This window comes from Crassostrea angulata, chromosome 8, assembly GCF_025612915.1.
Source record: "Crassostrea angulata isolate pt1a10 chromosome 8, ASM2561291v2, whole genome shotgun sequence".
NCBI lineage: Eukaryota > Metazoa > Mollusca > Bivalvia > Ostreida > Ostreidae > Magallana > Magallana angulata.
The window spans coordinates 9,324,874-9,340,694 of record NC_069118.1 but is presented as its reverse complement, the minus strand read 5'-3'; the positions used below and the strand labels follow the sequence as shown (position 1 = coordinate 9,340,694).

Genomic DNA, 15,821 nt, shown 5'->3' with positions numbered 1-15,821 from the left:
ATTTATATTGCATGCATGTACATGACATTTAGATCAGTTTTACGATTTTTTTGGAGTCGTAATAACGACTTTTTATCTCGTTATATACTTTGGGGGGGGGGGGGGGAATCACTTTTAATTTATTATTTCTATTTTCAATGTTTTGAACATGCCTTAGATCCAATTTTGGAACAGATAAAAAGGCAAATAGATGAAGAAAAACATACATTAGTGACAAGATTCTAAAAAACTTCATTTATCATCCGTGTACTCGACGCATCCCTAATGACCACTGTAATACGGAAAATGAAAGACCGACATCATTTTTATTTTAGTAACCGAAAATAACCTCCCGTGGTGAGCTGCTGAAGCTGACAAAGAAACTGTTGTTTTCCCATTTTTTGCATCACCTCCGTCCTGTGCCCAGGTAAATTATAAGTTGTAGTTTGACGTAATATGTAACTTTTATTTGTGTATCCATGTTTTGTTAAGATGCAGTGTGCGCAAAGAACAATCTGAAGAACAATAGTCTGTCGATCATCACCCAGCAGGCATACGACGTTGTACCAACGTTGAAAATACGTTGATCATGGTTGACGACGTTGATCAACCAAAATACAACGTTGTGCGACGTTGAAGAAAAAGACGTTATCGACATGACAAATTTTCAACGTTAGTTAGACGTCAGATATTCTGACCAATATCGACCAAATTTCTCATACATATATTTATAAAATTGTATTTTTCATAATTTCGTGTAATTATTGAATTCTGTAATTTGTGGGCATAAAAAGTGAAAAAACATCATCAGTGATGGCAAAAAATCGCACATGTAAAGAATTTACATGTATGCGGAAAGCGCGCGATAGGCATTGATCTTGTAACCCCCCCCCCCCCCCCCCCCCCCCAAATATCTACACAGCTTGAAATGATTTAAGTAACTTTATGAATCATTTATATATATAGTGTTAATGAATAAAACTGTTGATAGTGAAATAAATTCAGTTATGGCGAAAGTTAGCGCATGTAAACAAATTATGCGGCAAGGTGCGCGATAGCCATTGATCTATTGCACATCCTCCATATCTGCTCAGCTTGAAAGCGCATGCTGGCCAGACAAGTATTAATTACTGGCGCGAACAAATTACCGCGCCAACTGAAACAAAGAACCAGTGTCCAGCTGGGGATAAGATATCCTAGCTGGGAAGCCATTTTGAACGCCATTCCAAACTTGAGACCGTGAGGAGCAGCATTTATAAATTCTACATCGACCTTTAATACAAGGACATTTTGGATTTCATCCTCTAAAATAGTAAAGTAAGTGTTTCTTTCAATTATATAATGCATGTTGTATAATGTTTTTATTTTTTTTCCAAGCTAGAAAAAAATGCTTAACCGCATGGCGCGTGCTTTTGAATTCACCACTAACGAACAGAGAATGCATGTAAAAATTGATCGATCTCTAACTTACATTAGTCTAATAATATCAAAGTATTGTTAGCCTTGAAAATGTCTTTAAGTTTTTGGTGTTTTTTGTGGTGTTTTTATTTTTATTTTTCACCACTAACGTTAGTAATGTTATGTACGATAGTTCACACGTATCACGAATGACTCTTTGGACGAGTTAACTAAGAGAATTTCCCATTTACGTACAAGTTTACAGAAGAGTGAAACTATAAATAGAATTGGGATTTTATTGTTGTCGTTGATCTTTGGTCTCCAACATAACGATGCAAGTTTTAATACTCAATAAGTGTACCCAGGCAACTGATCGAAGCCGTTTTGTAATACAGTATATAGAAAGTAATAATCTTATCTTTTACCTTCGATGGTCTTTAAAGGAAAACAATAAATCCTTTAACACTAACAGTCCATATTCAATTCACAGTATTGAAGACAGTACTTTAGGCCTAGTATATAAGTATTTATATTTGTAATGATTATGATGTTAATATTAACTCAAAGTGATGATATTATTTATAATGGTTAATCAATACAAACAATAGAAACAAAAACTAGCTGCACGTGCATGTATTTTTTTGTTCTATTTAAGACATGGCCTATCTCAGAAACTGGAGACGGTACAATACATTTGTTCATGCGCTTGCACAATCAAGCAGCAGTGAAAATGATGTTGAAAATCAACTGCAGGCAGTTGGGGGCCAGCAGACAACTCCTGAAAGGTACACCTCCTCTGTGCAGTCAGATTCTGGGGAAGATCAGCAACAGCAGCACATTAATGAACCAGCAGATTATGACAGTGATTCTTCCATGTCCGTTGTTTTAACAAGTGATGAAGATAATGAAAATGAGCCTGAGGAATGTTTACCATCACAAATTGCAGAATGGGCTACAAAGTTTAAATGCACTAGATCATGCATTAATCATATACTTGAAATTTTTAGAAAGCAAGGCCACAGAGTACCAAAAGATGCACGTACTTTACTTCAGACACCTCAAAGTATTGATATCATTAGAAAATGTGGTGGCAATTATTATTATTTTGGGCTGCTATCAGGACTTACGAAAACTGTGTCATTACATCCAAATCATTTTGAAGATGAAAACTCAATTAAACTTTCATTTAACATCGATGGAGTACCATTATTTAAGTCTTCCTCGGTACAATTTTGGCCAATCCTATGCAGTGTCGATAGTTTTGAACCATTTATTGTTGCTTTGTTCTGTGGAACAAAGAAACCAGACTCAGTTGAGGAGTATTTGCTGGACTTTGTTGAAGAACTTTGTAATGTTGAAAATACTGGGTTTCAATTGAATGATAAACATTTTGCTGTGATCATTGACTCATTTATTTGTGATGCTCCTGCAAGGTCATTTTTGAAATGTACTAAAGGACACAATGCATACTTTGGATGCGATAGATGCACAATTAAAGGTGTATGGCGTGGACGTGTTGTTTTTGAACAACCAGACGGCATGAATATGCCGGAAAAGAGAACTAAAGAAGATTTCAATGAATTGCAGTATACTGATTATCAATTAAAGAGGTCACCTTTAGTTGATATTGGTATCGATTGTATCAAATCGTTTCCGCTTGATTATATGCATCTTGTGTGTCTTGGTGTGATGAAAAGAATTTTGATGTTTTTAAAATCAGGACCACGAGAGTGCAAGCTATCCCATCTGCAAATAGAATTACTTTCGGACAAACTTGTTGCTCTGAATGGGAAAATGCCTCGAGAATTCGCAAGACAGCCACGTTCGCTTGAGGTTCTCGATCGATGGAAGGCAACAGAGTACAGGCAATGCATTCTATACACTGGCCCACTTATTTTCCGCAACATAATGCATGACCAAATGTATCAACATTTCCTAGCTCTAACGGTTGCCATGTCAATATTACTTGACTCCAGAGATGCTTCTAGGAATCACTACCTGAATTATGCAAAAGAATTGCTTGAATACTTTGTCAAGAAAGCACCCCAGATATACGGAGAGACATTTACTACCTACAACATTCACTCTCTTGTACACATAAGTGATGATGTTAAAAATTATGGTGTTTCACTAAATGAACTAAGTGCCTTTAGATTTGAAAACTATCTTCAAAAGTTAAAGAAATTTGTGAAGAAAGCACAAAATCCTTTTGCTCAAGTTGCTAAACGGTTGTTTGAACTGGAAAGAACTACTGTCAAACCATGGATGAATGTTTCAACAACCTATCTTTCCACAAAAAGAAAAGACAGTTGTTTACTTTTAAAAGATCAGTCGTTTGCATTTTTGCAAGAAAAAAGAGAAAATGGAGAATTGATATGCAAAGTTGTTTCACAACAGAGACTGGAAAATTTATTTATTAATCCATGTGAATCGAAATTAATAAATGTTGCCGTTGTGAAAAACACAACATTGCAGAGGCATGGACGGGAAAAAATAATCAGAAAGCATGACATAGATAGAAAAGTTGCATGTTTGCCTTATGATGGGAAATATGTGCTGTTTCCTTTGCTGCATGGAATTGAAAGGCAACATTAGGATAAGGTTGGTTTTTAGCACTATCAAGTATTGTAAAGAGAGATATATATTGCTAAATTAGTTCTACCGGTAATTGTAATTTCTTTAATACTGAATTGGTGACTTTATTATAAAATATATGTCAGATAATAATTTTTTTTTTAAACATTACAACTCAAAGAACTCTTTTCTTGTGACATTGATGACAAAAAACAAACTATGTTATTTATTGAAAAACATAATATGTTTAAGCATTTTGCTTAATTTTGAGTTTTTAAATTAAGATGGACAAGAAGTGGGTAAGAGCTGTGTGGAGAGAGGATGAAAAAGAGATGGAGCTTGCCATACCCAGTGTATGGGTTGAAGGAAATCGCATAAGATGGCCAAATACATCAAATGCAAAATCTGCACTCAAAGAATGCAAGAAACCTGCTGACAAATGGCTTTCATTTGATCTGATAAAGATCAAGTTTTCATCAGGTAACTTCTTAATTTATTGATAAGAAACCGAGTAATTTATGTTTGAAGATGTAAAAAATGTAGGGAAGTCAACAAAGTCAACAAAGAATTTTTTGTATACATTTCTCATCAAGTCAATTGTACCTTCTCTTCATGCATTGTTTCTCTTTTAAATAAAGACGACTATCGAGAATGTGAGGACTATGATGAGACGACAGCGGTGGAATCTGAGTGTGACTCAGAACCGGTAATGAAAAGGAAACCAAAAAAGAAGGTCATGAGTGACTTTATTATGGGTGAGCTTGCAATTTATCTACAAACTTGAAGATTCTTTTATTTGTTATTTACTTTGATATTTTGATTAATGAAATATATATAAATTTTGTTTAATTAGATTCTGCTGAAGACAATTCATCAATAAAAATGCAGAAGAAGTTACCTGTAGCAGGTTAGATATTGTTATGCAAATATATATCCAGATATAAAAGAGGACAATTTATTATGGTAATTCCTTTTTTTTTTTTGGAGCATTTTCCAACAATTTGATATATTATACTTCAGCACCAGTTATGCCGCCAAAACCACCCCAAAAAATCTCTTCTAAAAAAAACCAAGACCAGTCATCACTTCAGTCGTCCAGGTCTCGATCACCTTCACCTTCTACTAGAGATGAAATGGAAACCAGATGTAGCAGGTCTATTACACCAAGCAGGTCCTGGGCTAGTTCAAACAGTCGGGAGAGCTCGATGAATAGGTCGATGTCACCAAGAAGTCCCATTCGCTCAACACAAAGGTCCAGAATTTCAACATCCAGAAGTCCAATTCGCTCAACACAAAGGTCCAGAATTTCAACATCCAGAAGTCCAATTCGCTCAACACAAAGGTCCAGAATTTCAACATCCAGAAGTCCAATTCGCTCAACACAAAGGTCCAGAATTTCAACATCCAGAAGTCCAATTCGCTCAACACAAAGGCCCAGAATTTCAACATCCAGAAGTCCAATTCGCTCAACACAAAGGCCTAGAATTTCAACATCCAGAAGTCAAATTCGCTCAACACAAAGGCCAAGAATTTCAACACCCAGAAGTCCAATTCGCTCAACACAAAGGCCCAGAATTTCAACATCCAGAAGTCCAATTCGCTCAACACAAAGGCCCAGAATTTCAACATCCAGAAGTCCAATTCGCTCAACACAAAGGCCAAGAATTTCAACACCCAGAAGTCCAATTCGCTCAACACAAAGGCCAAGAATTTCAACATCCAGAAGTCCAATTCGCTCAACACAAAGGTCACGAATCTCAAGGTCCAGGAGTCCTGTTCACTCTTTGAACAGCTCAAGATTTTCAAGATCAAAAAGCAGAGACAGGCATCACAATAGGTCAAGGCACTCTATGTCACAAAGCAGTGAAAGGTCAACCCTGAGAAGAGAAAGCCCAAAAAGACTTAACAAAGGATCTGAACATTCCAGGAGCTATGATAGGCCTTGTAGCAGGTTAAGTGTAGAGAGCACCCCAACACTTCCATCTCTTTCTAAGCGAAAGCAGCATCAGTCCTCAACAGACTCCTTTCCCATGACCGAAGAAAGTGAGTACAGTTAGATGTGTTACAAATTTTCAATTCAAGGGACCTTTTATGAGACTAGAATTTTTGCTTATGATGCCTTGGGTGTTAAATGTTTAATACTTAGTTATATTCTGTTTCACAGGATTTCAGAGAAGAGTCCTCTACCTTCTTGTTGAAATAAGAGACCTTCTTAAGAGTCCAGTAACAACAGCTTCAAATACAGAAGACGTTGATCTTGTTACCATAGACTCAGAAGAAGGATTTGAAGCCTTAGACAGAAGACTTGAAAACAGGGACTTTAAAGCCAGCTTTGTAAGTAATTGAAAATAGATGTAAATTGTCATGTTTCGTGTAGAATTATGTTGTATTTTTATATACATACTATACATAATGGGCCTGCCTTATGTGCCAGCGGGCAAGAAGAGGTTAGGTGAGGTGAGGTGAATATACATAAACTCTAAATTCTTGATCAAATGAGGGTAATTATTCTTTAAGTTAAATCACAAGAAGTAACCCTCAAAGATTTTCTCTAACAGTCAGGAATTATTACAAAAAAAATTAAACCTTTGGTGCTGGACTCAGGTTTTTTATTCTCTTGATATGACACAAAATGACTGAAATGCAGAATTAAAATTAGAAATTGTGTATAGAATGAATATAATGTTCTCCTTTATTATACATTTGAGCATTGAATCATTATTTTATGAAAGATATTGTATCATAACAATAGCGGTGTGTGCATACAAATTTTCATAAATAACTAATGCGCATTATAAAATTTGTATGCACACACCGCTGCAGTTATGAGACTATATCTTTCAAAAAATAATGATTTAAAGCTTATATTTACATTTTTCTAACTTCTTGCTTTGTCTGCAAATGTGATTTATATGTCAAAATTTCTATTTTATTCTAAGGATAAATTCAAATTAATGGAATAGCCATTGTAACAGCCACAAGCGTGAACTTTGATTCTCGCTTGTGACGTTGCATTTTACAGCGTTCAAAGTTTGTTATGTCACGGTTAAACTCGTCATTTTAACCTTTGTGTTACGGTCTTATTACTTCAGTATCTTTTCACACACTTTACATGCAAAAAATATTTGGAATGTAAATTTATATATTGCAGTAACACTACAAAGTATGAATGAAAATGAACAATTGCATTTCAGAAATTCTTGCTTCAAAAGATTGGAGGTACAGATGGTACTGACCACATGAAGAAAGCAATGTTAAGGTAAATAAAGAATGATGTTACTGAATAATTAAAGATCATTTATTGAAAAAATCAATGTATGACATTGTATTCAGAGTGATATGAAATACTAAGTATTTGAAGTATGACATATTTCAATTTATTTTCAGAACTATGACAAACTCGTACATGGCTGGTCTAAACATGAAGGGAAAACGGGGAAAGAAAGCTTTTGGTTCCTCCCAACTCTACCTCCTTATAAAAGGTAAAATGTTTTCTGATTTTTACTACTGTCAAATTTCTCATTTGTAGTACATGTAGATTGAAACAATTAAAACATAATTTGATTAGTTGGTGCAGACGCAGAGTACTGTAGATTCCTCATTTTTCATGATTACTTCATTTTGCGATTCAATTATTTAATGCATCAAATTGCTAGAACACATAATTTTTATCATATATATTCATTAAATTTACACCTGCCAAAAATTAATAGGGAGATCATAAAATCCGCGAGATGTGCTTTTGGCAATTTTACATGGATATTAATTCCTTGTGTTTACAGTATACATCTATTTAAAAATGGTGTGTTATCTTTATGGCAATCTTATTGAAATTAGATCCCGTGATCTGCAAGGAAAAAGCCACTGGAGCAGATCAAAGGATCCAATTTTGGTTGAATTGTCTTTATGTAAAGAAAAAAATATATACAGAGGAACATATATTATAAAGCACCTTTATGTCTGTTTCAGAAACTGTATTGACATCTCATACACAGTATACAGAATCAAAATTCAATGAAGATTTGGCTAAATTCCTAAAATATGCCCCGGAGCGTGTGGGAGGAGGTGGAAGAAGGAGAAGAGATTGACTGTTTTTCACGTTCACTTGACCAGAACTAATGATTTTACTCTTTTTCATCTTCTTAAACTAATGTTTTTGTGAAAAGCTGGCTACCGATGTGAGCTAGGTTATCCATCAGTGATTTTAAGTGATACTTTCAATTTATTTAACTGTTTCTCTCTTGAATAAATTGATTAATGATATTTGTTCTGGTGTCATGTTGTTCATAAAATAATTTGAGGCAAAATGATTCACTGCAATTAGCGAAAAAAAATCAGTGTTCAAGGTCAAACAGTTGTAGCATTTCAACCAAATATCAACTAAATTTAAACGTTGTAACAACGTCAGAAGACGTTAAATCAACGTTGAAACAACGTCAGATATCAACATTGAATCAATGTCAAAATTTCAACGTCCATTCAACTTTCATATTCAACCAAAATTCAACGTCATTTCAACGTTGAGGCATGACGTTGTTTCAACGTTGAATCAACGTTGAAATGCCTGCTGGGGATCATCATCATTGATGTCAGATTAATGTCATTGAAGAAAAGAGTTTATGATCCTCATATTAAAGATGTTTACCTCATGAAAATCATAAATAATTTAAAAATCTTATTACTTTAAATTAGTTAATGGCTGAAAGTTGATGAACTCGCCAATTTTTACAGGGTTATGTTACCTCGGTTACTGTACATAGTCTGTCCCAAGTTTTTTATTTTTATTTTTTAAGTTTTTTTTAAGTAAAATAAACATATAAGTCAATGAAGTACAATTCAAATCAATAAAAGTGAAAAATCAAAAAAAAAATTATTGATGCATCATCAGCTTTTATGCAGAGATTTTCACAGGAACGAAAACCAATTTTATTTAATATGCCAGTGATGACCAAGGCTATGGTTTCTATTTGATGAAGTAGCGTGAAAGAAGGTAAATTTATGAGGTTGTGATTTAGTCCTTTCATTAATCTTTTAGAATGTGTGGGTGTTACGTAACTGCTTTGGTTCTTATGAGCATCCTGCAAATACAACTATCAAGCTCTGATCTTTTGGAACAAGACTCCATTGTTCTAACCCATTCCATGTCTGGATCTACTCCAAGGGAGCTAACTGGAAAAGTGGGACAGCACCTAAGATACTCTATTTTGATGCCAACTGGATTTCAAAGTTATCTGGTGATTTGAAAAGCAAATTGCATTTGATCCTATTATTAAGTTTGATAAAGTAAATAAAGTTCTGATTTTTTATACATATTTCTTTAATAAAAGTGCATTTTATTATGAAGTAAAATTATATAATAATACATGGTTGAATTAATCTGCGAAAACCACATTGCTACATGATAGTGTACAGGCAGTATCCTAAATTTTGTAGATGAATAACTCTAACCCAGAAGTCAGTATAAGGGAGGATGGTCTGATTGAAGTTCTCTCTGACAGTCCTGGAACAAGGACCATATCTGTATCCATAATAGACAACAGGAACTCTACCAGTCCCAATGCTACTGGACACTGTTCCAGTTTTCAAACCGATTTACTTATAGAAGTATTGAAGAATGAAACTACAGGTAAAGTGTGATGGCATGGAGTAAGTGCACACACAGGAAAGTTTGCAAGTATTTATTCTGGTACGTGTGAAAATTATGAATGATTGGAATAACAATTTAGAGAACAGAAAAGAGAATTAACCAAAGCTTGCATGACTGAAGCTATCAGTATTTCGAAATAAATTGTACTGCTACAAGTACATACAGTCAAACTTTGTTATCTCGAACTAGATGGGACTGTTCAAAAAATTAAAGATATCCGAGTATTTGAGATATCAAGAGTAAAATACTTAAAAAATAAGTAGTTGGGACTTAAAAATCATTTCGGCATGTATTTGAGATATCAGTGTTTGAGATATCGAAGTTCAAGTGTAATTACAAATCAATCATTTCATGTAGTACACATATTATATTTGATGCTTGGTTGATTTGTACTGATATATTTTACTTGGAATTGTTTGAAGTGTGTTTTAAACCATATATTACAAGTTAAATGAGCACGATTGTAATGATTGCATACAACTTGCCCTGAACACTATGGATTAAGTAATGTACATGTAAATCATTACCGTTAAACATTGATTCTTGCAGAGTGCTAAAGTCACAGTGCATGTTGCATGATGAGATTGGCTAACTGATGAAATGGCACCCAGAGTTTGAGTGCTGGTGTACTGGCATGCTGATGCTCATAAAATAAATGAGTGACACAGAAAGCACAAAGCATCAACTTCATAGGCGATGTAAGTAGAATTCTGTAAGTAGTTTTGCCTGTAGAATGAGTAATTTTATTGTTACCAGTCTTTATTACATGTACTTGTAGTTGCTTTTACTTGTATATGTATTACATGTACTTGAAAGATAATCAGATTTTTAATGAAAGTGTCTGTATGAATGTGGATGAAATATACCCTACATAAATGTGAACATTAAATTCACTGAATTTTGTAAATATACATGTACATCAGTAGATTGAAAACCTTTGATTGAGTAGAATTGACTATATTTGATTATGTAGATATCCATAAACGTGAAGTGAGTGGATATTCTTAAAATTGAGAAGTGTAGATATTGGTATAGTTGTTGATGATATCATTACAATTATGAGTAGGTATTTCCTCCTCTGATCAAAAGTATGAAATAGCATTATAACTGAAATTGGATGATGATGTTTTCTGTAATTTAGGTTCTTGTGGTAAGCCACCTGCTCTAAGGAAATCTTTAGACTTTATCACTCTCTCCTTGGGGAAAATATTCCGACAACAGCTGGACCCGGACTACTTTTATGATATTGAGGATGGGAATACAAGACAGCTATATGTTACCATGACAACAGGGTATGGAGACCCATTGCCTAGCAACCATTGGATACAGTTTGATTCAAATAACCAAGTAATCTATGGATTAGTTACGAATGAAACAGCCACACAGGAGGAGGTTTTGTTAGTAGTGGCCAAAGACTTGTGTGGGCAGTCTTCATATGATGCCATTGGAGTTGATATGTCTATTGATAGTTTTGATCACACCAAAGACAAGAAATATGAGTTAATGGTTCAGTTTTCAAGTGTCCCCACATGTCCAGTTGAAGATTTAAAAAACATGTTTGTGTTTGTTCAGGAACTTAAAAAATGGTTCAATGACAGTGGAGAAATATCCATAAAAGAGAGAGAGAACTGCAAATTATATTTGTTTATGGAAGATACGGAAGAAGAAGTGTCAATGGGAGCAGGTTCTGAGGAAAGAACTGCTATCTTTGATGACAAGGGAGAGAGTAGTACACAGTTTGAATGCTTCTTCCTGCCAAGTTTCCAAATCACCAGTGTTCATTTCATCAAGCTTAATACCTCTCCACTGGAAAAAGACTACGAATCTCCAACAGCTCACTACTCCTCAGACATCAACCACTGGCTGGAGATTGTCCTTCCTGTGGTCATCATTCTGTGCATCATTGTCATCATTGTCATTATTCTCTATGTCTACTACGCAAGGAAGAAAAAGCTGTACATCTTACGGTCCGAAAAGCCCACGTTTCTAGAGGAGAGGAGCCCGGTCATTTTCCAGACCGAGGTTCCAGTGGAGGACCCCACCCTCAACCCACGGGATCCCATCATTCTGTCCCACTTTGATGAGATTCCCTCGTCTGAGGCAGAGTTACTGGAACACAGGTCCCTCCCGTCCACCCCTGATTACACCCCTCCAACCTGTGAGCCCCCACCCTCCTACAGGCTCCCCCCACCCTACACCACCAGTCACCAGTACTGGTGAAAGTACACAGGACTTATACTGGAAAAGTGGTTACAATGTATTTACGCATGGGGAAATTTACAGTTGTTAGGCAATAAGCTTAAAACTGCAGAAAATACCCCCGCACATACGGTAAAAAAATCAAAACTTTAGTTTGGTAAATCATGCATCAGCTTATATAAGTTTAATACCCACGTGTATTATTTAACTCTAGGAAATGCGTACTTAATCACCAGTGTAAATAACCACTTTTTACAGTAGATTATAAACAGAGCTTTCAATTAGGGGGAGACAGGTGGCTAGTTTTCACAATTCCAATGATCAGAGCTAATCCCTTCAAACTTTATGGTAAAATCGCTAGTAACTGTTTGAAATAATTCTAAAAAAAGACTTTAAAATGAGTAACTCACTTTTTCATTTCAAAGTTATTAAGTACATGTACCCAGGATAAACACTGTATGCAAACATAAAGGTGTTGGTTGAATTCTAATATGTGACGTTAACACTTTTTTGCGACTGAAAACAAAACTACTCTACCTGTTGTCATGATTTATTTAATTTTTATATTATTATTATAATCATTAAATTATTTATTAGAATATATATTTTCTTGATAGATTTACATATATTTACATTAACCAATTACATCAGAAACCCCCTTTTCAGTAAAACTGAGATGAACCTTTACTCATAAGTGCAAATCTCTCCTTAGTACTAAAGGAATGCTTTCTTGGTTCAACAAGTAAAAAAAGAAAATGTTATCAAGATAATATTGTTTGTTTGCTTCAGGAATACATTTTAGTTCCATCAACGTGTGTATGAATTAATTGTAATACTCTTGATGTTGAAAACTATAATATATATTGAAAAATGCACATACAGTATGTACGTACAAATGTATGTACCTTTTAAGTTAAAAAGTTTCTATAAAAACAGATTTTTATGTCATGCTAGGATAAGTAAAAAATTTAGAATCTAATTTTATTTCAGTAGCAAATGTTTTGATATGAAATTTGTATATAATTTCCTTAATGAAATAGAGATGTTTTTATTCTATTTTGATAATATTATATAACAAAATCTAAATAATTACAAATGCCAATAATTTTTTTATGACATAATTGATGATGTCTTTTAAAATTACTCTCTATTTTTAGATAAGTTACGCTTACTGAACCTTAGCATGGCAATAAGCATAGATAAGCTGTCTGTCAGTAGATGTAGATTCTCTGTGAACTAATAATATGTGTATATCGCTACTAGTGGCATATTACTACATGTAACTGAAGGCAGTTATTTACCTGTAATTCTGTCAGTATTTTTCTGCTGTGGCAATCCCAATATTTTATTTTTAGACAGTGAATATAACTTTCGTTAACATTTGTAAGTTTCATTAATTTTTTTGGGCACAATGCTCTCTGCTTGTAAGCTGTGAAAGGATACAGTAAAACATGGTTACAGCAAACACGCTTTTAATAAATTTACACTTATAGAGAAGTGATTTTATTCCTCATGACTGTATTACATTTTGTAAACTTGATGGATATCATGAATTACGCTTATAACGAAGCAAAATCTCCCATTCCCGGTGCTTTGTCATAACCTTGTGTTACTGTACTTGGCTTAAAATGGGCCTTAACTCATGGATCAAACAGATATGTAACACTAGAAGCAAGATTATTACATAAGAACACAGCGTATCTGCTCTGCGGGAGGGTGCTAATCCAATCAAATAATCTTTAAAATGTATTTTGTGTTTGCTTTTGGATTATTTATATCATAACTCTGTGAAGAATCCAGGGATTTCTGAGGTGACTAGATACACAACGAACAAGAATATATAAAGCTCTTATAGCACCCTTGTGTTTCTGACTTTTTTCAGGATCCTTTTTAGTTTCCTGGGTCTTAAGTTGTCAAACAAGACTAAATTTATCAAAAATAAACTAGCCCAGACAGTAAGACTCTTTGAAGTTCTCTTAATGTAGGAAAGTTCATATGTTCTATCTATATGTAGTCAAGAGTAGAAATCTCCCATACATGATACGAAACTATTATATTCAGTGATGTACTCTAGTTAAAAACTTTTTGAGAGAATTCCATGTTAGGCCTTTAGATGTACATGTATGTACTGGGGAAATCGATATACCATTATCTTCAAACGACATATATCTTTCATGTTGGATATTCTCTTTGATACAAGTTCAAGGGTCTCTAACTGATGTTTTAAAAATTTATGATCCAGATTAAGTGTGGGTTTTGCTATTTTATTATGTTTGATAATGTGAAAGTGCATTATATTTGTAAAGTAGGAACACGTATTAAGCACAGAGTGCTTGGTCTCTAGCCCCCAAAGTGTAAGGAATAATGAGGTCAAGATTAAAGTTAAGGTCAAGGTCAGTGATTTACAAAACAAACAAATTGCTCTTGCCCATTTTATTTCTGTGTGAAGTGTGATGAAAAAATCTGTGAACAGTTTCTTTGAATGTGAGCTAAAGCAAAGTGTGATGAACAGAAGACAGATATTTTTTGCCCTGGATATTTATACTTACTCGAGCATAAAACTACTGGTACATGTATTGTGGTAGCTGTGATTGAATTACATACATATTTATTTAACTTCTCTGGTGAAGATAGTGTGATAGATTTTGATTGATGTATAGTAGAAGATTTATATTTTTAGGTCACCTGAGTCACTCAGGTGACCTATTGCAATTGGTCTTCGTCCGTCGTCGTGCGTCGTGCGTTAACAATTTTACATTTTTAACTTCTTCTTGAAAACTACCAGGCCATTCGTTACCATTTTTGGTGTGAAGCATCTCTATGGTAAGAAGAATCTAAATTGTGAAATTTATGGCTCTACCACCCCTGGGGTGCCACGGGCGGGGCCAAATATGCAAAAAAAGCCAAATTTTCAAAAATCTTCTTCTCTACTTCCACACAAGTGAGGAAAAAACTGAATGCATGGTTATGATGTCCATGAGGCCCTCTACCAAAATTGTGAAATTTATGGCCCCTGGGTCAGGGGTTCTGGCTCTAGGGTGGGGCCAATATGGCCATATAGTAAAAATGTATTAAATCTTAGAAGATCTTCTTCTCTACTCCCATATATATTTGTTAAAAACTAAATGCATGGTTATGATGTCCATGAAGCCCTCTACCTTAATTGTGAAATTCATGACCCCTGGGTCAGGGGTTCAGGCTCTAGGGTGGGGCCAATATGGCCAAATAGTCAAAATGTATTAAATCTTAAAAAAATCTTCTTCTCTACTATCATATATATTTGTTAAAAACTAAATGCATGATAATGATGTCCATGAAGCCCTCAACCTAAATTGTGAAATTCATGACCCCTCGGTCAGGGGTTCAGGCTTTAGGGTGGGGCCAATATGGCCATAAAGTAAAAATGTATTAAATCTTAGAAAATCTTCTTCTCTACTCCCATATATATTTGTTAAAAATTAAATGCATGGTTATGATGTCCATGAAGCCCTCTACTTTAATTGTGAAATTCATGACCCCTCGGTCAGGGGTTCAGGCTCTAGGGTGGGGCCGATATGGCCAAATAGTCAAAATGTATTAAATCTTAGAAAATCTTCTTCTCTACTCCCATATATATTTGTTAAAAACTAAATGCATGATTATGATGTCCATGAGGCTCTCTACTAAAATTGTGAAATTCATGACCCCTTTGTTAGGTGTTCATGCTCTAGGGTGGGGCCAATATGGCCATAAAGTAAAAATGATTTAAATCTTAAAAAATCTTCTTCTCTACTCCCACACATGTGGGCAAAAAACTGAATACATGGTTATGATATCCACAATCTCCTTTACCTAAATTGTGAAATTCATGGCCCCTGGGTCAGGGGTTCAGGACATGAGGGGGGGGGGGCAATATGGCAATAAAGTGTTAATGCATATAATGTTTAAAAATCTTCTTCTCTATTCTCACACATCTGTATAAAAAAACCGACTAATAATTATGTTTACCAGGAAGTCCTCTACTGAAATTTTAATTTTCATGTCC

General features: G+C 34.6%; 2 protein-coding genes across 2 annotated transcripts; both read left to right on the top strand.

Annotated features, from left to right (window-relative positions):
• Positions 1-329: 329 nt before the first annotated feature.
• Positions 330-14,469, top strand: LOC128160083 (dystroglycan 1-like). The gene is made up of 4 exons (XM_052823347.1): positions 330-406; positions 8,987-9,185; positions 9,385-9,577; positions 10,740-14,469. Exons 2-4 carry the CDS (start codon positions 8,988-8,990, stop codon positions 11,816-11,818), a joined length of 1,470 nt encoding a protein of 489 aa, XP_052679307.1. The 5' UTR covers positions 330-406; position 8,987; the 3' UTR covers positions 11,819-14,469.
• On the top strand, positions 4,236-8,358 carry LOC128160082 (serine/threonine-protein kinase PRP4 homolog). The gene is made up of 8 exons (XM_052823346.1): positions 4,236-4,431; positions 4,590-4,706; positions 4,805-4,858; positions 4,972-5,994; positions 6,116-6,285; positions 7,146-7,210; positions 7,339-7,433; positions 7,921-8,358. Exons 1-8 carry the CDS (start codon positions 4,236-4,238, stop codon positions 8,037-8,039), a joined length of 1,839 nt encoding a protein of 612 aa, XP_052679306.1. The 3' UTR covers positions 8,040-8,358.
• Positions 14,470-15,821: the final 1,352 nt, after the last annotated feature.